The sequence below is a fragment of the Stigmatopora argus genome, chromosome 2 (assembly GCF_051989625.1).
Source record: "Stigmatopora argus isolate UIUO_Sarg chromosome 2, RoL_Sarg_1.0, whole genome shotgun sequence".
NCBI lineage: Eukaryota > Metazoa > Chordata > Actinopteri > Syngnathiformes > Syngnathidae > Stigmatopora > Stigmatopora argus.
In genome coordinates, this window is record NC_135388.1 from 23081222 (window position 1) to 23106309 (window position 25088).

Genomic DNA, 25088 nt, shown 5'->3' on the forward strand with positions numbered 1-25088 from the left:
GAGCACCACATTAGTGTGCTCGCGTCATACTGGGTGTATTGAAAAAATAACTACATCTCCCGCATGAACCGGCCACGGGGGAAAATGAAGTCGCAGGCTGCTTACCGTAGTTGCGAGACCTGTAGAGGATGGTGTACCTTATCGACTGATTTATTTTATTTTATCATGATAACAATTTTAATATTGGTCCATATATAAGGCGCACTGGGTTATAAGGCGCCCTGCCTATTTTGCAGAAAAAAATTATAACTTTTAAGGGCGCCTTATAGTCGTGAAAATACGGTACTTGCAGAATCTAACAAAAAAAATACCAGAGGGTCTGTAGGCATTACACTGAAAACAGACAGTTTTAAAATGGAAATATGGTTCCCACTAGTGGTAATATCTACGTTTTATTAAATTTATTTTCATATTTCTGCATTGATTTATCTTAGCTCACAAATGTGCACTTCTGTTACGGACGGGGATGGAGGACCCCAAAGCAGGCGAGGGTGCGAGTCTGGTTCGTTCAAATCTTTATTTCGATCGTCCGCGAGGCGGGCGAGCACAAGAGGTGACGGCGCAGGCGGGTCTATAGCCATAGCGGGAAGGTCGGTTGCCGTGGAGTCCGTGTGGCGTGTACTGGTTCGAAGGCGTAGTCGTTGTCCTTGGTCCGTGATACGTGGTCGTTGTCCTTGGTCCGTGATCCGTGGTCGTGGGGGGCAGAGGGTGGTCGGAATCCTGGGTGTAAACAAGAGGTCAAGTATCAATAAGACAGGCAAGGAAAACGCGAGAGGGTACCTCACAGTATTCTGTTTTGACGATCAGGCAGCATGGTCATGTTTGGTGGCCTTAAATCATACCTGTCAACCTCAGCCGATAACTGCCCTTATAAATGATTATGATTCCCCTTACAAACCCCCAAAAAACCTTACAAACACCGTACGAGTCGTACCTTGTTTGTAAGGTTTTTTGGGGGGTTGTAAGGGGAATCATAATCATTTATAAGGGCAGTTATCGACAAAGGATGACAGGTATGTTAAATACTCCTTTTAGGGTAATGACTCGCACCTGGCAGCACTCGAGTCATTAGGGGCTGGACCTGTGATTGGGTGACAGGCGCAACCAGCCACCAGTCTAGTCTGGGGCCTGACAACTTCAGAGTTTACATACTTAAGTTATGTTTGAAGAAGGTGCTATTGTAAGCAGACCTACGAGTGCTTGAAGTAGGGTGCTGCTGGGGCTTAGTGTCCCCATGTTGATGACAGGATGTGACTCTCACTATATTCAGCAAAAAAATGCCACTCTTTACGGGCAATAAGTTTAAATTTAAACGGTTTATAGGGATTAAATTCAGTCCTAACAATTATACAGATTTCAATGTGAGAGGAAACCTGATTACCTAGGAATTTGATGTACAATATACCTTGACGTACGAGTGTCCCAACATGCGATAAATTTGAGATACAAGGAACATTCCGAGCAGTTTTTTTTACTTCAGATACGAGACAAATTTGAGATACGAGTATAAGAGATGGTTCCCGATGCGGCCCTCAAGGGGGCCGAGTATGCGAGAGGCTGCTTATGAGAACAGCATCGCTTTGTCTTTCTCGCCGCATCTCCCTCGCATAAAGATATTGATAGGTACACCAATAGCGTGACCGGATGATTCGCCTAAAGACGTTTCGACGACGGATGTTTGACAGACGGACAGGTTGCCGAATGGACGTTCCGCCGAACGTTCATTCGGACGTCTTTAGGCGAATCATCCGAGTACCAATAGCGTGACCGGATGATTCGCCGAAAGACGTTTCGCCGACGGACGTTTGACAGACGGACAGGTCGCCGAATGCACGTTCCACCGAACGGAGGTTTAGCCGAAACCGGATTCGCGCGCTCGCCCCGCCCCCGGATCGTGTGTGTACAATTTTTTCAACCTCGGCCCGCGGGCCATATACGGCCCCCGCCGCCGGCGTTGTCCAAATTATAGTAAAAATCAATGATTCATTTCCCTTTGCCGCTCATCACTCTCAATTTATTAGTCTACCGTCAATGGCAGCCCGGGAATAAACACTCGGGCGGGCATGTCAGCCCAGGATTAAGCACTCTTGGGCGGGTAGGTGTAGCAGAACTGAGCCGTGAAATGACAGCAATCAGGTCAAATCCATCCTAAAACAGCATTTAATGATTAAATACAAATACTGGAGCTCTTTGGACATTAAAACCGAGCCCAGGGAAGTGAATTCCTCGGTAAAATGTCGCGATAAGGCAAAAAAACGTCTATACACGTCCATTCGCTCCGTTGCCTCACAACGCGCATCGGAAATCTAGTCTGTATACACGATACTTATGGGAATACCAAGCAAAAAAAAGAAGGAAGACGACGAAGAATATGTGAATTTCCTTTGTCTTCTTTTAAATAAAATACTAGTATGAAATACTCGGTTCTAATGTCCAAAGAGCTCCAGTATTTGTATTTGATCATTAAATGCTGTTTTAAGATGGATTTGACCTGATTGCTGTCATTTCACGGCTTGGTTCTGCTACATCTGCCCGCCCAAGAGTGCTTATTCCCGGGCTGATATGCCCGCCCTAGAGTGCTTATTCCCGGGCTGCCATTGACGGTAGACTAATAAAATGAGAGTTATGAGTGGCAAAGGGAAATAAATCATTGATTTTTACTATAATTTGGACAACGCCGGCGGCGGGCCGGATTAAAAATCTTAACGGGCCGTATATGGCCCGCGGGCCGAGGTTGAAAAAATTGTACATCCAGGGGCGGGGCGAGCGCGCGAATCCCGTTTCGGCGAAACCTCCGTTCGGCCGAATGAACGTTCGGCGGAGCGTCCATTCGGCAACCTGTCCGTCTTTCAAACATCCGTCGGCGAAACGTCTTTAGGCGAATAATCCGAGTACCCACCAATAGACATTATCAAATGCACGCACAAATAAAGAGAAAAGACAATCTTCTGGATTTTTTCTTGCAAGGAGAAAGCAAACCGGTGAGGTCAAGTCCCCGCTTAGTTCTGGCGTCACACGCCTCTTTTCTTGTCTATTAATAATTTTATTATTAAATTATTAAATTTAATCCTTCAAGGACCGTAGTTACAATGGACGTCTCAACTCTCAAGGGAAGGGTGGGAAACAGAACTGAGACGTCAATATAGTCAAAACAAATGGAGTTTTGAAAGTCATATGCAGCTCAAGGTGTTTTGAATCTTCTTTGTTTAGTCCACTCCAAGCAGTCCAGTCCACTCCAAGCAGTCCAAGGTCCAAGGCGTTTTGATGTTTAGTCTACCTAAAGTTCTCAGAAGCAAAGGATTTACTTCGTTGCAAGCAACAATAAAATAATAATAATATGAAACTAAGTTTAATAGTAAAGCAAAGCATATTCTTCATTGCAAGCAAATATATAATAATGTAGAACTATTAATCCTACGAGCACTCAACTGAAATGAAACGCCGTTTTATATATCTCAGCATTCACCGTGCACCGGAAATAGAGTCGGGGGCTGCTTGCCGTAGTTGCGAGAGCTGTTGCGGCTCAATATTGATCCATATATAATATATTTATATATATAGTTCGCAGTCTAGCTCTGAATGCTCTGTTGACGCCAACATCTAGCGGCTGGAGTTCTTTTGTCAATCCACCCGGAATGACGGCGAGCACCAAATTAGTGTGCTCGCCGTCATACTGGGTGTATTGACAAAAGAACTACATCTCCCAGCATGAACCACACACGGGGGGAAATGAAGTCGCAGGCTTACCATAGTTGCGAGACCTGTAGAGGATGGTGTACCCTATCGACTGATTTATTTTATTTTATCGTGATAACAATTTTAATATTGGTCCATATATAAGGCGCATTGGATTATAAGGTGCCTGTCTATTTTGGAGAAAATTTAAAACTTTTAAGTGTGCCTTATAGTCGTGAAAATACAGTAATTTATTTCCCCTACACCACCACCATAGATTAGAATGTGGAATCAGTGGTGCAGTCTGTCTTAGAACGTGGGCACACAATATCTTATTTACTGCCCCCAGATTCAGACCATGCCCTGTAAAGTTCAAACAAGTAAAGTTAGCAAAGGCAATTTGTGTCGAAAAAATAGGTTTGTCTTTTACTGCCTTCACAAGGGTGGATATCATTCCATTTTTCACAATTTGGACTCAATTTCTATTTTGTCATTATTTCCATTAAACATTCTGGTGTAGTTTGCGCAGGTATCACCCGTAAGAGAGATCGGGGCCCATACATGTTATGCAGGTTTGATTGTCAGCAGTTGCTGCATCTTCCTTTAACAGCAATCAATTATTGCCAGTCTGGGAAATCCCTGTTACAGAAAAAAAGTCATCATCTGCGGTTATTTTAGATTATAATTTTACAATGTTTTTCTTGTCAGAAGGCTTTTCATATTTGCTTATAGATTCCATAGGCATTGCCATGGTAGTTGAGACACAGATGTAAAATTTGTAAAAAGGGTCTTCCACACATGACCATGGGCTTAGAAAAAACGTCAGACAAGGATCTTTTTAGGATCACAGAAGGAGTTAATTTTATCCGTTTCTACAACAAGATTTCCCCAATTTAGGACTGTCAAGTACCATACGTATTCTCTACCATAGTCTGATGCTGTGTATGGAACTGCATTTGATGATTCTAAAAGGAATTTTTCCCAAGGAAGGAAAATTTCCGTAGCCTTGTTGTGTGGAAGGCAAAACATAATTTGTGTGCTAAGTCTTTTGGGGATGTCATCTCGAGTGCACGTTCAGAAATCAGATTCAGTAGGTGTTGTTATACCCGATTGTATTTTTTCCCCCGAATTTTATTCATCTAGCCATTCGTCTTAACCATTTGTAAGAAGGTTGAGTCTCAATTGAAATGCTTTCACCCTTTTTACATGAAGACAATAAATCCAATATAGAAGAGATCCCTATGGTTGGTTAATGGCATTGCTCCCTGAGTAATAATCCTTCTAATCAATATTGGAGTAAGATGGTCGTTAATTTCCTTTCATTATTATTTTTTTCCTCAGAACATTTTTCTCACCTGTCTCCTCAAATGTTTCAACTAGATTAACCTTCCTATGGTGCAAATGGTGGATCCACATCCCCCTCTTGGCTATTTTTATATCTGCTGGTTGATCAGCAATACTTGGTATGGACATTCCCACTTTGTGTCGTGCCAGTGCTTCTTCTTTATGCTGCAGCTGAGCACCCAGGCTCCTGGCACCACTATTGGTCCACCCCGTTTTCTGTTGAGAAGCACAATCTCCCTCTGGTTCGATACGTTTCTCTAAAGATGTTTTTTCATGTAGTCAGCCAGATTAGCCTTGGCATCCAGTTCCCATTGTGTAGTGAATAATGGCGATTTGTTTGGTCTACCAAATAGGATTTCATATGGTGTTGTCCGGTTGAACTCATTTTGTTAATGTGAAATTTTACCAAATCAACAGATTTTGTCCATGGTCTTTTTGTTTCTTCAGTCTATCTTTTATAGTACCATTCATTCATTCTACAAGGCTCATCAATTGTGGATCGTAGGCGCAATGATTTTGTAACAAAAGAGCGTAAGCAGGGATAACACAACACCCACACATTGTCAAAGTAGTAGCAAAACAGCCATTGATATCACCACAGTGAAGGCCAATTTTTTACACTTGCCAAAGGTCTTATCCCACCAGTCTTCCCAGGCGGACAGTTCCACTCCAGAGTTCATCTTCATTTCCGGTTCAGGGTCTTCAGACCTTCAACGGCTCTGGTTAGGGACCCATTAGGTGACGTGTCGTTGAGTGCAACATTTCCAAACATTGCACACACACCCTGCTCTGGCAAGAGCATATCAACCGTCAGAAGTATATTAACTGCTTTGCGGTCCTGGAAAGCCATGACACTGGTGGCTGCCAGCTGCTCCTTCATTGCTGCAAATCCCTGCTCAGTATAATTTCCAATTTCTTTTTTTTGGGGGGGGGGGGTGAAATATGAATTGTATTCTTATATTTAATCTTGCACCCTTCTGGATTTTTATGAATTTAAAGTCACTAGAATAGAATTTTTACTGACACCTACAGGTCAAGGCCTGTCATCACTTTGTATATAACACACCCCTTTCGTGTTCCCGCCTAAAGTTTGTCTCCGCCTAACTTCTATTAAATACCATCACCGACCGAGCGGACGGCGTATCTGGTTGGGGGACCTCGACGTGGACGCTAGCTCTGTCCGTCCGCTCCCCCTTCTTAGGATGGGTGGGGGCTAGCCAAGAACAAAGGAAGCGGAGCGGGCAGCGGCCATTTTGAGAGCGGTCGAGATGAGGCCTCCCTTCCAGATAACCTCCACCGGCCGGGAGTCAAAAACTACCACGTGTTTTGCTGCTTCCTCTGTATGAAGATTATTGTTGAGGCAATCCAGCTTTGACATTTTGGTGCCGAGAACCCGAGATTCTTCTCTGCTTTCCGGCCACGGCAGATCGATAGAAGGATGGATGGCTTGACGTCGGCTACTCCAGCCTTGAGAGAGGGTGATCTGGCCTGCTGGCCCGGGAACAGATTACGAATTATCCTTTCGTACAGAGGAGGCACCAAAAAACGGTAAGGCACTTTTTAAAATTAATTTGTAGAATCCAACCCAGCATAAGGCCCCGTTTCCCTTCGAGGAAGGGAAATGCTCCATTTGTCAGAGAAAAAAAAAGTTGCGTATACTATTCCCTGTGTGTCGGGGAGGCTTCTCTCGGTGTGTCGGATTGATGTATAAAAGTATACAGCAGGATAAAAGGCTGTGTGTCGGCCTATCTGCCTGAAAAGCAGACCTAGGAGGAGGTTGCACCTCCCCGCCAAGGGACTTCGAGGGTTGTGTTAAAAATATAGAAGAAATATATTGTTATACAGTGCCAAGATAATGAAAGAGCTCGATATAAAGAAAAAAAGAAATAGAATAAAACTATAAACGCATGCAAGTAATCTTCATATGAATATATATATATATATATATATATATATATATATATATATATAAGTACGCTATGACGCGTTCATAAACGATATATAAATACGATTGCCGCGAAAAATAGGAGTTTAATCGGCGAAAAAGAATACTTAGACGGATAAAAATAAGTATTTAAGAGATGGTGGATTGGGGCAGGATGGGGGGGGTGAAAAGCAGACCACATGTGAGAGGAAAAAATGGCCGAGCCCAGAAACAAAGGATAAAATGGCGGAGAAGATATATATATTAGGCCTGTTAAGAAACAGTGCCCCCCCTGTTCAGCCCACTCCTTGTGCCAGGCTCCACTCGCAAGCCAGGAGCACGAGGGGGGGGGGGGCTGGAATGCAAGAAATCTCAGGTTACATCTCACATTCCACACGATGAAGCAAGGTGGAGCAGAGAGAGTAATAGAAAGAAAAGAAGAGAGTTAGAGACAGAAAATTGACAATATAACATATTAATGACAAATTATGGGTCCTCTAATAAACACTGAAATTTATCATTAGGAAATGATTAAGAAATTGCTAAGTAGAAGGTTAGTTTCTCTAAATTTTAATTGTGGTAAGAGTGAGCTACAAAAAATGGCTCTTATATTAAATAAACACAGTCTTGGAGCAGAATAGCAATTCAACAAGTGCAATTTAGCTATTTTAGCAAAAAGAGAGTGAATTGCGATTTAGACTTAAGTATTAAGAATTATCCAAAGTATTAGGTAAATTGTACCTGACAAGTTTAGATAAAATAATTAATTCAGGATAGGCATAATTTCCCTGAGATGCAATAAACATCATGAGATGTCATCAGTGCACGGATGATATTTCATTGTTTTGCCCATCAACAGATGAAATATGCTTTAGCGTGAGTCATATTAATAACGATTAGAATATCACGGATCACCTAAGAATCAAACAATTCATGCCAACCAAACAACATTGACCTATTTCCTTTTAGAATGACTTGCCATGACACAGCGAAAGGTGGTTAGCTGCCAAGAAGCCCCAGGACTGGGGATGGCGCTCTTCACCAGTGATAAAAAAAATTGCAGACCACTGATGTCTGAAAATGAGTGTGAGCGTGAATGGTTTTGTCCCTTTTGTGTTTCTAATTGGCCAACCACCAAGATATATAATCAATCAGATATCAAGGTGGAAAACGATTTAGAAATTTGAAATCAATTTTTGATGAAAATTATGGAAAATTGTTTAGTCCAATGAAATTTTTGGTGAAAAAAGCAGCAGTGCTCCAAACGTGAAACTTGAAGTGGAGAAACAAATCTGCTATGCAAAATTTAGGAGCACTGAGAAAAACAAAAAACAAAGACAGTGCTTGATACGAAATTCCAAAGTGCTATTGATTTATTGTGATAATGGCATCCAAATTGTGTTAACAGAATAATTGACTGAATTGAAAAAAGGTTCCATATTTCGTTATGAAATCATTGCGCCTACATAACGAGGTCAACCGGACAACAAAATATGGACATCCTATTTAGTAGACCATACCAAACGCCATTATTCACTACACGATTGGAACTAGAGGATGAGGCTAATCTGGCTATCTGCATAAAAGAAAAAACTTTAAAGGAACACACTGAATTTGGGTTAGCAGGAGGAGACTGTGCTTCCCAACAGAAAACAGACTGGACCAACGGCGGTCCCGGGAGCCTGGGTGCTCAACACAAGTGTTCCTGACCAACCAGCAGACATGAAAATAGCGGGATCCATCTTGTGCACTGTAAGAAGGTTCTCTCAGTTGAAACGTATGAGGAGACAGGTAAGATAAACTTTTTGACGTAATCAGACAAAATGGCAAGCACTCCAATGTTGATTGGAAAGATCATTGCTCGGGGAGCAATGCTGTAAGCCATAAGGAACTTTTTATATTGGTTTTATTGTCTCCATAAAACAGTGAAAGCGTTTCAATTGAGACTAAACCTTCTTACAGATAGTTAAAGTAAACAATTGAGACTAGATCTTCTTTCAGATTTTTAAAGTCAACAATTAGAGAGAAAAGAAACTACAATGGATAGAAATGTAACTAGATTTTAATTTTATGCCTGACTATTGAAAAATATTGATTAATAAAGTTTTATAGGAGATGATTGACAAACTCCAAAGACAATGGAATGTTACATTTGATAAAAAGACTACTAGATTGGGATATTTTGAATTTCAAACAACTGAGTTTAATATGCAAAGCAATACACATTATTGAAGGAATTGGGACTTGATTAGTATGCATTTTATAAGTAATGAGTTTTAATTGCTTTAAAGGATACAATTATGCTAAAATATTAACCTTGACAAACAAGGGGTGATTACAATTTAGTGGGTTCAATTCTATTCAGAATTATAAATGTGTGCATTTTGTTTCTGGATATTAATTGACGGGAATTTAACTGTTACAGAGAACGGGAAAGCTGTTTTCCTGAGGAGAAAGCACCCTGGTTTGCTTTTTGTATTTTTCCTATTTTTAGTATGATGAGTTAATTTGTGTAATTACAGGAAAGGGAAAAACAAATAGGGTTCTTGATCTTAACAAGGAAGCAGTGATCATAATAGAATACCAGCTAGCATATTTGATTTTGACTGATAAGGCTCTTAAATTTTCACAAACTATAGTGATGGAATAAGTAAGATTGTTGTGATTTTTGTTCATTGGGGTATTAAGCCGAACCAAATAGCTGTAAGCAAATGTTAAGCACGTGTTGAAGACAACGACAGAACACAGCAGCTAAAGCAGCAGCGCAAACACTTACTGCATAGCATACACAACAACAAAAACTGAGTCGATCTCAAAAACGGTATTAATTGATACGCAAAACATTGCACCACAGAAGGAAAAGATGCATGGATACATGAAGACACAGAACAGTCTGCAGACGAACTGTACACAGCTAAAGGCCTACTGTGCCTACCAAAAATTTATTCCAAAATTGAGCCATAAATGTCTCAACAAGGAGGATGATTTGATGGACATCGAAATACCTACTTTAATTTTTTTTGTAGGAACTGTTTAATTTGTTACAGATATAATGTGCAGGGTAACCTCAGGTCCAAACCAGGACAACGTCCAAAAGGTACCTACCCATTTGAAATTATACACATGGATTTTATTGATCTGTAAAGAACATGGGATTTCCAGAATCATCTGGAGTAACAATGGAGCTCATTTTGCAAACAGCATAGTGCAAAACATGGCAAAACACCTAAGTAGAGCGAACAAATGGTATGATAAAACCAAGGCTTAAAAAAAACCATGGGGGAGATAAATAAGCCATGGCCAGAACGCCTAACACTGGCCAAAACGTATATGAAGATAGTACCAACTAGCTCGGGATTAACACCTTTTTGAGATAGTTCATGGAAGACCATTCCAACTTCCTCTATGGGAAGATGAACCATGACGAGAGACTAAGGAAGGAGAGAAACTTATCCAAAGAACATGTAAGCTGCCGTGATCCTTTTGTCTATCTTGCAGGAGGTGGTGAAGCCAAGTGACTGGATCCTGATCTGAGTCATAAAAGGAAGTCCTGGTTCTCTCCACGATGGGAAGACCCATTCATGGCCAAACTCACCAACCTCCACAGCAGCAAAGATCACTGAAAAGTCAAAGTCGATTCACCAACCTCAGGTCAAGGTAGTTCGAGACACAGGTGACTCTAGAGTAGACTGTAAGTCGGACGGTGTCAAAACCCTTGTCCGTGAAAAACTCATCTGATGTCTACTCACCTGCCACGAGCACCCCTCACTTAACCCTGACCTCCCATAGACTTTGCACCTCTATACAGAAGCCACAGTGAAAGCTGTTGCCACCCACATCACAGTGACTGGACTGTCAGTGACTGCACTGTCAGTGACAACCTGGGCGTGTCTGAACGCCCCACCCACAAAGACTCAAGCTGGAAACCAAGATGTGACATACTCCTATCACAGAGGAGAGTGAAGTGGTATGGAAAGAACAATCTGGAGAACTACTATGAAGAAGATGTGTGGTATAATTTCATGGTGTTCCAGAAAAAACTGATTGTTGCGAATGAAAGTTGTTATGTGTGTAGCCGTATACCCATTTCCACAGATCCTGACATCCTGAATTCACTGGGTCTAGGCGTCACATTTAAATCTGCAGTGGTGCAGATGGTCTAAGATGCATTCCTTTTAAGGAGAGTGAACATAACAGTAAGAGATCAAAATCAGTGAAAAATCAGTGCAATTCAAACCACGTGATTCAATCTGGGGCGATGATGTTCCTGTTGACCAAAGGTTGTTGTCCACCCCCCCAGAAAATCATGTGTAAAGACATTGAGCTGTTACATGAGTGTTCATTAATCAAACTGTCAAGGCCCTACAGGGTATAGCAGATGATTTAAAAGCCCTTAGGGAAGTTGCAGGACCGATAGTCCTGGATCTGATAACAGCCAAAGATGGAGATGTGTGTGCCATGATGGGAGAACACTGCTGCACCTTCATCCCAGATGAAACCAGTACATTACTCGTGCCGAAGCTGAAATAAAGGCCCTAGTCAACACCATGGCCCAGGATCATTCAGCCGTGGGTGTATCATTGTGGTCGTGGTTAATAACCGGGTCATGATTCTCAATTCTGTTTAAAATTGCAACCTTGCGGTTTTTGTTACTGTTCTGTATTTCTTCTGTGTGTAATCCCCTGTATGAAAATTATGATTCAAAACACAATCCAGCACACGCTAGTAGGTTATAGTGACACAGTATCACCGCATGACAGACCATACTGGAGATTATCGCATTCTTTCAAAGCGTGTGACGAGTCCTCTTTGCAAATGTACTTGTCTTGATTTAAAAATTGGGTTCGCTCATTAAGAGGGACGTAGAGGAATTTTTACCACTGAATACATCATTTCTCGCCTCTGCCTTGACATGTGATTTTGTTATTTTCCATACCCTGTTGAGTAACTGTCAATGATATTTGTATTCTAGAACCTGGAGGGGAGGGATACAAATTGATATGTTTAATGAAAATTCTTTCAAGTCACAACAGGGGGGAAATGTGAAATATGAATTGTATTCTTATATTTAATCTTGCACCCTTCTGCACTCTTATGAATTTAAAGTCACTAGAATAGAATTTTTACTGACACCTACAGGTCAAGGCCTGTCATCACTTTGTATATAACACACCCCTTTCGTGTTCCCGCCTAAAGTTTGTCTCCGCCTAACTTCTATTAAATACCATCACCGACCGAGCGGACGCGTATCTGGTTGGGGGACCTCGACGTGGACGCTAGCTCTGTCCGTCCGCTCCCCCCTTCTTAGGATGGGTGGGGGCTAGCCAAGAACAAAGGAAGCGGAGCGGGCAGCAGCCATTTTGAGAGCGGTCGAGATGAGGCCTCCCTTCCAGATAACCTCCACCGGCCGGGAGTCAAAAACTACCACGTGTTTTGCTGCTTCCTCTGTATGAAGATTATTGTCGAGGCAATCCAGCTTTGACAGGGGGGGGCATTTTAATGGATGTTGTTCACCCTATTCATATTTCTATTTGGCGTAACCCAAAGAAAAAATAGACTCCTGCTGCAATTTGGCCAACCAACCCATAAGTCGGATCACCATCCCTCGATGAGGCTCAACGTTGTCGAGAGAGGCCAGCCGCCGCACCGAAATTCTGTGCCGCCAATTGTATCTCCTCGACTGTAAAACAGATACTGATAAAAACAGTGAAACCAAAACACATAGTCCTGTTTCTTTTTGACAGGAGTTATATAATTTATTTGCACCACTTCACCACCATAGGTCAAAACATGGAATCAGTGGCGCAGTTTGTCTTGGACAATGGACACACCATGCCTCATCTACCGCACCCAGATTCAGACCATGCCCTGTAAGGTTCAAACAGGTAAAGTTAGCACAGTGGAAAAATTGACTTTTCATTCACTGCTTTCGCAACAGGATAGACAACGTTTCAATATTTTTCCTTTTCTTTACAAGAAGGACACATTTTTTTCTTTTGTAAAAACACTTTCCCCAAAGAGTGGTGATTGAGGGAGTTGCTGTTATAGCCAATCGTATTTTCCGTCGTCTGGCCTTTTGTTTTAACCCCTTCTTTGCACATGGAGACAATAAAACCAATATAAAATAGTTTCCTATGGATTATGGCATTGCTCCCTGAGCAATAATCCTTCCAATAAATATTGGAGTGGTTGTCATTTCGTTTTATTACGTCAGAAAGTTGTTCTCACCTTTCTCCTCAAACGTTTCAACTGAGAGAACCTTCTTACAGTGCAAAAGGTGGATCCACATCCCCCTCTTGGCTACTTTCATGTCTGCTGGTTCGTCAGCAACACTTGGTATGGACGTTCCCACTTTGGGTCGTACTAGTGCTTCTTTTTGCTGTAGGTTGAGCACCCAGGCTCCTGGCACCACCTTAAGTCCAGTCCGTTTCCTGTTGAGAAGCACAGTCTCCTTCTGCTAACCCAAATTCAATGCGTTTCCTTAAAGTATTTTTTTTAAGTCAGCCAGGTTAGCCTCATCATCCAGTTCCAATCGTGCAGTGAATAATGGCGATCTGTATGGTCTACCAAATAGGATTTTCATGTGTTGTTGTCCGGTTGAATTCGTTATGTAGGCGCAGTGATTTCCAAACGAAATAAGGAACCTTTTGCCAATCCCGTCAATTATTTTGTTAACACAATTTGGGTGCCATTATCACTATAAATCAATGGTTCTTTGGAATTCCATATCGTGCACTGATATGCTGAGCACAGGTTAAGCATGTAAAAATTTCCGTAAAGAACTTAAACCCATAAGTTGTGTAGTGGCACTGTACCAAGGCCACCATCCCCCTGTCGAGACACAGGACTCCACATGACTCAATATGGCAGCTCATTCAAGTAAGCTGATGTACAAATTCGTTTTTTGTTTTTTTTCTCAGTGCTCCCAAATTCCCCATTTTGCAGAGCAGGTTATTTGTTCCTCCACGTCAAGTTTCAAATTTGGAGTACTGCGTCTGCATTTTCATCAAAAATTTCATTTGACGAAATATTTTTCCCATAATTGGTATAATCATATCCTTTCTTCTCCATTTTATATAGATCACCCCTCCGCTTAGTGCGAATTTTATCCTGAAGGTCTACTATTTTATGTATATTAAGCTGGCCAGCAAACCCATATTTGTTTATCCATAAGTTTAGGTGTTTAACCATTGAACCGCTTTGATTTTCGAAAAATTTCTTGCTATTTAATCTCCCCATTATGAAATAGGTGTGTAATCAGGGCAGTAATTTCCCTGTTATTTTTATTTTTCCTTCCACCTTCGTTTGTTTTCCTTAGGTTACAGTGGCGGTCCATGCATTTTATCGTAGCACCTTCAACGACTCAATCCAACCCTCAAAAACTATTTTATGGCTATAAAACCTCTAGTGCAGCTACAGCTGCGACACATAACACATAATCAATAAATCAATGCACAAAAATGGGGTAAAATCCACTTCCTAGCAGCATTTAATGATTAAATACAAATACTGGAGCTTTTCAGACATTACAACCGGGCCAGGGGGGTGATTTTCCCGAGAAAAGACAGCGATGAACGTCAATGGCGTACCGGCAAAAATTGCCCGAGAATGGGGTAAAATCCAGCCGAAAACAGCATTTATTAATTAAATACAAATACTGGAGCTTTTTAGACATCAGAACCGGGCCCGGAGTATCATTTCCCCGGGAAATAGACAGCGATGGACGTCAATGGCGAAACGGCAAAAATTGCACTAAAATTGGGTAAAATCCACTTCCTAGCAGGATTTAGTGATTAAATGCAAACACTGGAGCTTTTCAGATATCAGAACCGGGCCCACAATTGAAATATTGTTTAGGAATATAGCCATATTTTACTCACCAAAAATCCTTTTTAACTGTACACAATATCCATCCTCCTTTCTTTCTTCCTTCTTTTCTATCGCCATCGTAGCTAATGCTGAAAGTCGAGCCTGTCCTGTCGTATTTCTGGCATAGTCCGTCTTGAAAATGGCTTTAAATCAACACAACAATATATTTGCCTGTGCAGCTCGCTACAGATACATTTTGGTAGCTCTGGCTAATCACTAGTCAATCATAGTGGGTCAAAGCGATGACGTATCCCTACGCCTATGAGGAGGCAATGACGTATCCCTACGCCTGCGACAAGGCATTGTGGTGTTGCCAACTCGAAATCTGATTGTTAAAGCAACAGTCTTATCGACGCTTGTTTAATGCAGCATAGCCTGCAGAACTGATTGTGAAGGCCTTGAGGCAGATTTCTGACCCTGGCAACAAATAATGGCTGAAATGTGATTGGTTAAATGCTTCAATATGAAAACACACATCTGGAAGCAGTGCAACCAGGGGGAAAAGCAATGAAAGGAAGCTACCAGACAATTTGGAATTATTTATTAGTATATAGCAGGGGTCCCCAAACCGGTCCCCGAGGGCTGGTGTGGGTGCAGGTTTTTGTTCCAACCGTTCTATCATAAACAGTTTGACCAATGAGATTTCAGCAGAAAACAAGAAGCACCTGACTGCAATCCACTGATTGCACTTGTAGGACACCAGATTGGTGAAAAGGTGTCCTCTTTATGGGTTGGAATGAAAACCCGCACCCACTGCGGCCCTTTGTGGAATAGTTTGGAGACCACTGGTATATAGTATTGATTGACAAAATATGATATATGATTCAGATATTTCTTAGGTCAGCAGAGAAGGCCTTGAAGGCCCTGACGGCCCACAACTGTTAGGTTATCACTACACACGCAACACACAAGTATACTCTCGGAGTTTAAGTACTGCCCGGCTTAGGTACAGGACACCGACGCCCTTCAGTGTCATTTGTTGTTGATAATGACAACAGGGCCTATGTCCGATTATTATTATTATTATAGACGAATACTCTGTCTCTTCACCTGTTAGGGACTAGTATTTACAGGGTTTTACTGTCGTCGTCCGTCGGACGCGATCTTATCCATTTAGCAAATTGACCTTCACATGAATGCTTCCCCCACATTCGGAAACGCCTCATAAATGCAAACATTCACGTGGACTTACCAGAGATGTCTTCAACTCTTTTAGGCTGAGTCTTCAACTGTCGGGAACCCAGGCGCTCAGCTGAACTCCAGCCCACAAAGGGTCTTAGATGCCGTGGCCACGGTCTTTCCCAGATGTCGACTCGGATTCCTTTGGTATATTGACTCCCAGGCTCATAGGACCAATATGATAGGTTCACCAATAGGCATTCCCATATGCACGCACAAATAAAGAGATAAGACAATCTTCTGGGTTTTAATGCAAGGAGAATCGAACTTTTCAGGTCTCTGCCCGGGTTCGTTCTGCTGTCACACGCATCTTTTCCTTGTTTATTAGCTTCAAGGACCCTAGTTACAATGGACGTCTCAGCTCTCAAGGAAGGGGTGGGAAACAGAAGTGAGACGTCAAATAGTCAAAACAACTGAAGGTCATGTGCAGCCAAAGGATCTTCTCCATATTGCAGCAGTCCAAGTGGATTCGGCTTCTCTTTTGTTCAGACACAAACAAATGATAGCATAACATATGATAGCATAACATATGAAAGCATAACAAATGATAGCATAACATAGGATAGCATAAAATAGGATAGCATAACATAGGATAGCATAACATAGGATAGCATAACATATGATAGCATAACATATGATAGCATAACATATGATAGCATAACATATGATAGCATAACATATGATAACATAACATATGATAGCATAACATAGGATAGCATAACATAGGATAGCATAACATAGGATAGCATACCATAGGATAGCATAACATGGGATAGCATAACATGGGATAGCATAACATAGGATAGCATAACATATGATAGCATAACATATGATAGCATAACATATGATAGCATAACATATGATAGCATAACATATGATAGCATAACATATGATAGCGTAACATATGATAGCGTAACATATGATAGTGTAACATATGATAGCGTACCATATGATAGCATAACATATGCTAGCATAACATATGATAGCATAACATATGATAGCATAACATATGATAGCATAACATTTGATAGCATAACATATGATAGCATAACATATGATAGCATAACATATGATAGCATAACATATGATAGCATAACATATGATAGTATAACATATGGTAGCATAACATATGATAGCATAACATATGATAGCATGACATATGATAGCATAACATATGATAGCATAACATATGATAGCATAGCATATGATAGCATAACATATGGTAGCATAACATATGATAGCATAACATATGATAGCATAACATATGATAGCATAAAATACACGAGCATGCATCCTAGCGCGTGTGTCATGCTTGCGGCCATTGAGATGAAATGCCTTTTCTATGGGGATTTATTCATTTTCTGCACCACTTTATTATCACTCGGGTCACGGGGGGTGCTGGAGCTTATCCCAACTGTTTTCGTGTCAGAGGCGAGGGACACCCTGTGTCGGTGGCCAGCCGATCGCAGGGCACAAGCAGACGGACAACAATTCACACTCACACCCATACCCAGGGGCAATTTAGAGTGTCCAATCAACCTACCATGCAATGCTTTGGAATGTGGGAGGAAACCAGAGTACCCAGAGAAAACCCACGCAGGCCCGAGGAGAACATGCAAACTCCACACAGGTGGGCCGACCTAGATTTTAGACCAAGACGCCAGAGGTGTGAGGCCGACATGCTAACCACTCAAGCCGCCGGGCCGCCTTTTTCTATGGGTAACAAACCGAAATTGCACTCGGTGTGGCCTAAAGGTGTGGTACTTTTGTTAGGACTAAAGCATATCATATGTAGTATATGTAAATCCAAAGATATAGATCCCAAGAAATTCCTTTAACCTTACAAATGAGTAGAAATTATTTGGGAAAAAAGTAAAAAACTACTTGAGAACAAAAAAAAGTCACAATAAATTTGCTATATATTTTTGCTACAATTGAAATTAACTAAGTGGAAATTTCACCCACTAATGGGAGAGATTCAATTTTACCAAAAGTACGAAAACATAATTTATGAAGTACCTGGGTCTTATTCTAGACACAGAGTATAATTTATTCCATGTATTTAAAAGGTTAAGAAAATGTTTTTAATTATATAAAAAAAAATGCAGCAGTGCATTCCCACCCATTTTCCTCTAATGCTAACACATCGGTGCTGAAACATGATTTTTATCTATTGTGGACTAGTAGATCAAAGGAATTGTGAAATGTGTCCTTTTATTTTCACACAAGAAACATAAAAGTCGAAGATCACTTTAATCCAGACATTGTAGGGATAGAAATGTAAGATTTTAACAATGTTGCGGGCTCTGGTTCGACGAAGATGCGGTTCAACTCTTACGGTTGTGAATTTCTTGTGGAGCAAGTTTCCTTTCATGCTCTTCTTTCATAAGATCATCCATGAGGACTTTCTCTTTGTGGATCCTGAGGCTGATGTCCTTTGGTATGTCAGGGATTAACCAATCCACAAAGTCCCTCATGAGCATCACTACATTCTGCAAAAGAGAGCAAATAGAAGAGATTACAAACATGAGGTATTCAGAGGGAGGAAATTGATACTGTCAATGTTGTTTTGCACTGAGAATTCAACAAAGAACTATTATGGGTTATTTACCTATTCATTCATTTGTATTCATATATATATATATCAGTGGCGGGCCATCAGGGCCCTCAAGGCCTTCTCTGCTGGCCTAAGAAATATCTGAATCATATTATATTTTGTCCATCAATATGTACTTATTATTCCAAATGGTCTGTTAGCTTCCTTTCATTGCTTTTCCCCCTGGTTGCACTGCTTCCCAATGTGTGTTTTCATATTGAAGCATTTAACCAATCACATTTCAGCCATTATTTGTTGCCAGATCAGATCTGCCTCAAAGCCTGCACAGTTCTTGCGGGCTCTGCTGCATTAAACTAGACTGTTGCTTTTAACCAATCAGATTTCGAGTTGGCAACCCCACAATGACTTTTCATAGGCTTTAGCATTTTGCTGGCTGGGACATGTCATTGCTTTCACAAACTATGATTGGCTAGTAGGCGGGCCAAAGCAGTACCGAGGCAGCCGAGATCGCAAACTCCACCCACTATGGCCGAAAGAAGCAAAAACAAATAGATTCTGTTTGCTCACAAAGCTATTTTCAAGACGGACTTTTTCAGGAAAAAAATGGACATCATTAAGAAAGGGCGGTCAACTCCGAAGCTAGCAAGCCTGTTACAGCCGGGAAAATGGTGTGTGCGGCACTTTCAGTGTGCTAACTTAGCTCCACAAGCAAATAGTATATTGTTGTTTTGATTTAAAGCCATTTTCAAAACGGATTATGCCAGAAATATGACAGGACAGGCTCGACTTTCATCATTAGCTTCGATGGCGATAGGAAAGAAGGAAGAAAGAAAGGAGGATGGATATTGTGTAAAAAGGATTTTTGGTGAGTAAAATATTCCTAAATAATATTTCAATTGTGGGCCAAGTTCTGATATCTGAAAAGCTCCAGTGTTTGTATTTAAGCTCCAGTGTTTGTATTTAATCACAAAATGCTGCTAGGAAGTGGATTTTACCCGAGTTTAATTTTTGGCGTTTCACCTTTGACATCCATCGCTGTCTTTTCCCAGGAAAAATCACCCCCCTGGCCTGGTTGTAATGTCTCAAAAGCTCCAGTATTTGTATTCAATCAATAATTGATGCTAGGAAGTGGATTTTACCTAATTTTAGTATTTTAGTGCATTTTTTGTCATTTCATGTATGGACGTATCGACGTTCATCGCTGTCTTTTTACCGGGGAAATGATACTCCGGGCCCGGTTCTGATGTCTAAAAAGCTCCAGTATTTGTATTTAATCAATAAATGCTGTTTTCGGTTGGATTTTACCCCATTTTCGGGCAATGTTTGCCCGTACGCCATTGACGTTCATCGCTGTCTTTTCCCAGGGAAATCACCCCTTGGCCTGGTTTTAATGTCTGAAAAGCTCCAGTATTTGTATTTAATCATGAAATGCTGCTAGGAAGTGGATTTTACCCCATTTTTGTGCATTAATTTATTGATTATTTTTTATGTGTTGCAGCTGTAGCTGCAGTAGAGGTTTTATAGCCATAAAATAGTTTTTGAGGGTTGGATTGATACGTTGAAGGCGCTACCAGAAAATGCACCGCCCGCCACTGATATATATATATATATATATATATATATATATTTATATATATAATGCGGTTCAACTCTTACGGTTGTGAATTTCCTGTGGAGCAAGTTTCCTTTCATGCTCTTCTTTCATAAAAAGATCAACCATGTATACATATACTGATCGATGGATGGAAGGAATGAAATATCTGATATCAGAAGTAGATTTACTGCATGTTTCAATAGTTTGTTTTTCGATCATTTAAAATTTGATGGGGGGGGCCTAAAATGTCCTATAATTCTGAAATGACCCAAATATCCAAGTTGGTACTTGAGCAGCACGACCAAGAAGCAGTGTGCTGTAGTGTAGTGTTCCAAACCTGAAAGACAACAACAAAAGCCAGGCGAGCAGCGAGGATGGCCCAGAACTCCTTGGAGAAATCATATGGTGTACTGGAAGAGGGAGGCTCTCTGTAGTCTTTATACCTTATGCCACATAAAAACACACTAAAATGATCTACCAGAAGTTCACATCTTAACACATTTTATTATATGGACATTGGCTTATGCATTATATTATGTAAGTATTAGGAATAATAGACGAGCTTTAAAACATAGCCTTACCTGCATAATTCTACCTTCTGGCCTTGGATTGTTGGTTGAGTAGGCCCAGTGCCGGGCTGAAAGTCACTCACATTAAAGTAGGACAGAGAGTGATTGACAAAGCCATGCATTGTGCCATCAGGGCTGTACATGTATTGGTACACAAGCCGTGGGATGAAGTCAGATGTGAAGGAAATGACAAAAGCCTGGGAACCAAAACTATGTATTACTACTTACATTAAAGACATGAGAATGAGGTGATACTGTTGAGCTTCTTGCAAGATTTACAAAACATTTTACATAGCCACCTTTATTGTCTGACTTGAAAACTCACATTAACAATGACTGCCACCTTGCTGAGACCCCTTAGCAGTTTGTACCAAATGCCTACAAACACACAAAAACACATGGAAATGTTGTTTGGTTACCATGACATCGGTTTACATGAGTCAGGTTCGAAATGGAGTGATGACGAGATGGAATGTCTTCTAGATATTTACACATGAAATGGATATTGTGGCGGTTCTGTGGGCAAATGTTTAGTGCGTTGGCCTCACAATTCAGAGATCGAGGGTTTGAATTTGCATGTTCTTCTGAGGCCTGCGTGAAATTTTTCCAGGTAATCCAGTTTCCTCCCACCCCCCAAAAACATGCATGGTAGGCTCACTGTAATTTGACCGAGGAGACAAACAACCAGTCACGCTCACTCCAACCAGCCTACCATCCATGTTTTTGGAATGTGGGAGGAAACCGGAGTAACCGGAGAAAACCCACGCAGGAACATGCAAACCTTACACAGGTGGACCGAACTGGACTAAAACCCAGGACTCCAGAACTGTGAGCTGTCGCGCTAACCATTCAGGCACCGGGTCGCCCAGGTCATAAAATATCTTGACTATATTTGAAAGGTATATTCCAGTATGCGAGTGGTTAGCGTGTCGGCCTCACAGCTCTGGGGTCCTGGATTTAAATCCAGGTTATGTCCATCTGTGTGGAGTTTGCATGTTCTCCCCGGGCCTGTGTGTGTTTCCTCCAGGTACTCCGGTTTCCTCCCACATTCCAAAAAATTGCAAGGTAGGCTGATTGGACACTCCGTCTCCTTGTGCCCGGGTGGCCACCGATTCCGGGTGTCCCCCGCTTCTGGCCTGGAGACAGCTGGGATTGGCTCCAGCACCCCCCGCAACCCTAATGAGGATAAAGCGGTTCAGAAAATGAGATGAGATGAGACTCTAGTACACATCCAAACAATTCATTTCCGCACCACTTATCCTCAAAGGATTGCTGGAAACTACCATAGCCGACTGTGGGCAGCACGTGATGGTGGCAACTTGAATCTGTTGCCAGCCAATCGCAGGGCACATTGAGAAGAACAATCATTTTTGCCTACACTCATACCTAGGGACAATTTAGAGTGTCTCAACCAGCCTACTATGTACCTAGAAAAAAATCCACGCAAGCACAAGAGGAATATGCAAACTCCACACAAGAAAGTCAGAACCCACTGGTGATTGAACCCTTATTAAGTCATTGCCTATGGTTCTGCACGAAGTGGACTGATTTATTAGATAGTTTAAAGGGTGTGGTTTTGAATCCTTACTACAGTAATACCTTGAGATAACATCTTAATGCGTTCCGGGACCGAACTCTTATGTCATTACTCGTATCTCAAATCATTTTTCCAATAGAAAATAACTAAATACAAATTAATCCGTTCCCACGCTCGGAAAAAAACACCAAAAACAGGATATAACAATGGAAAAACACCTTTTTATTTGTTCAAATTCACCACCTACTCACAAAATAACAAATACCTATCTAGTGGTTATGATCCTCAAGAGTAAAATGTCACATTACTCAGTACAGACAGACGGTAGCTTCTTACCGCGTGTGGAGTGTGCGGATGAGAGCGAGAAAGGACAGAAGAGACACTTGACGGACAGCAATGCACTCATAAGATAACATAAACTTTAAATTTAACTTAATTTAACTTAGATTACTATACACGCTGAAATATAAGTTTTAATCTTATGTTACACTAAATTTAAACCTTCTTGTGCGATAACCGAAGCAAATATATTAATGTATTCCATCGCGGTTTTCGAGTCGGAACTTACTGCATCTCCATGCCTCAGAACCGAATGTATCTTAGTTCGTTTTTTAATATTATCTAACCATCCACGACTCACTTGGAAGGGTTCCGCTGTTGTCTTATTTAAATGCTTGCTTTGCTTTCAAGTCCATGTAGATTCCGCTGGATTTTCGCAGATTGTCGACTCGGTCACGCAACCTCTAGTAAAAATGCAACCTGTACGGCCCAGTGCTCGTAGGATTAATAGTTCTACATTATTATATATTTGCTTGCAATGAAGACTATGCTTTGCTTTACTATTAAACTTAGTTTCATATTATTATTATAATATTGTTGTTTGCAACAAAGTAAATGCTTTGCTTCTGAGAACTTTAGGAAGACTAAACATCAAAACGCCTTGGACCTTGGACTGCTTGGAGTGGACTGGACTGCTTGGAGTGGACTAAACAAAGAAGATTCAAAACACCTTGAGCTGCATATGACTTTCAAACCTCCATTTGTTTTGACTATATTGACGTCTCAGTTCTGTTTCCCACCCTTCCCTTGAGAGTTGAGACGTCCATTGTAACTACGGTCCTTGAAGGATTAAATTTAATAATTTAATAATAAAATTATTAATAGACAAGAAAAGAAGCGTGTGACGCCAGAACGAAGCGGGGACTTGACCTCACCTGTTTGCTTTCTCCTTGCAAGAAAAAATCCAGAAGATTGTCTTTTCTCTTTATTTGTGCGTGCATTTGATAATGTCTATTGGTGTGCCTATCAATATCTTTATGCGAGGGAGATGCGGCGAGAAAGACAAAGCGATGCTGTTCTCATAAGCAGCCTCTCGCATACTCGGCCCCCTGGAGGGTCGCATCGGGAACCATCTCTTATGCTCGTATCTCAAATTTGTCTCGTATCTGAAGTAAAAAAACTGCTCGGAATGTTCCTTGTATCTCAAATTTATCGCATGTTGGGACACTCGAAATCTGTATAATTGTTAGGACTGAATTTAATCCCTATAAACCGTTTAAATTTAAACTTATTGCCCGTAAAGAGTGGCAATTTTTTGCTGAATATAGTGAGAGTCACATCGTCTTCAACATGGGGACACTAAGCCCCAGCAGCACCCTACTTCAAGCACTCGTAGGTCTGCTTACAATAGCACCTTCTTCAAACATAACTTAAGTATGTAAACTCTGAAGTTGTCAGGCCCCAGACTAGACTGGTGGCTGGTTGCGCCTGTCACCCAATCACAGGTCAAGCCCCTAATGACTCGAGTGCTGCCAGGTGCGAGTCATTACCCTACAAGGAGTATTTAACATACCTGTCAACCTTTGTCGATAACTGCCCTTATAAATGATTATGATTCCCCTTACAAACCCCCAAAAAACCTTACAAACAAGGTACGACTCGTACGGTGTTTGTAAGGTTTTTTGGGGGTTTGTAAGGGGAATCATAATCATTTATAAGGGCAGTTATCGGCTGAGGTTCACAGGTATGATTTAAGGCCACCAAACATGACCATGCTGCCTGATCGTCAAAACAGAATACTGTGAGGTACCCTCTCGCGTTTTCCTTGCCTGTCTTATTGATACTCGACCTCTTGTTTACACCCAGGATTCCGACCACGCTCTGCCCCCCACGACCACGGATCACGGACCAAGGACAACGACCACGGATCACGGACCAAGGACAACGACCACGGATCACGCACCACGGACAACGACCACAGATCACGGACCACGGACAACGACTACGCCTTCGAACCAGTACACGCCACACGGACTCCACGGCAACCGACCTTCCCGCTACGGCTATAGACCCGCCTGCGCCATCACCTCTTGTGCTCGCCCGCCTCGCGGACGATCGAAATAAAGATTTGAACGAACCAGACTCGCACCCTCGCCTGCTTTGGGGTCCTCCATCCCCGTCCGTAACAGAAGTGCACATTTGTGAGCTAAGATAAATCAATACAGAAATATGAAAATAAATTTAATAAAACGTAGATATTACCACTAGTGGGAACCATATTTCCATTTTAAAACTGTCTCTTTTCAGTGTAATGCCTACAGACCCTCTGGTATTTTTTTATTAGATTCTGTAAGTACCGTATTTTCACGACTATAAGGCGCCCTTAAAAGTTATAATTTTTTTCTGCAAAATAGGCAGGGCGCCTTATAACCCAGTGCGCCTTATATATGGACCAATATTAAAATTGTTATCATGATAAAATAAAATAAATCAGTCGATAGGGTACACCATCCTCTCGCAACTACGGTAAGCAGCCTGCGACTTCATTTCCCCCCGTGGCC

The 25088-nt window shown here is 41.5% G+C and overlaps 1 protein-coding gene and 1 long non-coding RNA gene across 8 annotated transcripts in view; both read right to left on the minus strand.

Moving 5' to 3' along the window:
• Positions 1-498: 498 nt before the first annotated feature.
• LOC144069329 (uncharacterized) lies at positions 499-13360 on the minus strand. The gene is made up of 2 exons (XR_013298448.1): positions 12527-13360; positions 499-720 (listed from the first exon to the last, which is right to left on the minus strand). It is a non-coding gene; the product is annotated as an uncharacterized LOC144069329 (long non-coding RNA).
• A 2869-nt stretch (positions 13361-16229) lies between these two features.
• The window catches only part of ano1a (anoctamin 1, calcium activated chloride channel a), a 111940-nt gene continuing 103081 nt past the window's right edge, over positions 16230-25088 (minus strand). For all 7 annotated transcript variants that reach the window (XM_077594579.1, XM_077594588.1, XM_077594561.1 and 4 more), the window contains 4 exons: positions 21037-21089; positions 20724-20908; positions 20480-20585; positions 16230-18483 (listed from right to left, as the gene is read on the minus strand). In XM_077594579.1, the coding sequence (XP_077450705.1) occupies positions 18319-18483; positions 20480-20585; positions 20724-20908; positions 21037-21089 (509 nt within the window). In that variant the 3' untranslated portion in view covers positions 16230-18318. The remainder of the gene's footprint in view (positions 18484-20479; positions 20586-20723; positions 20909-21036; positions 21090-25088) is intronic.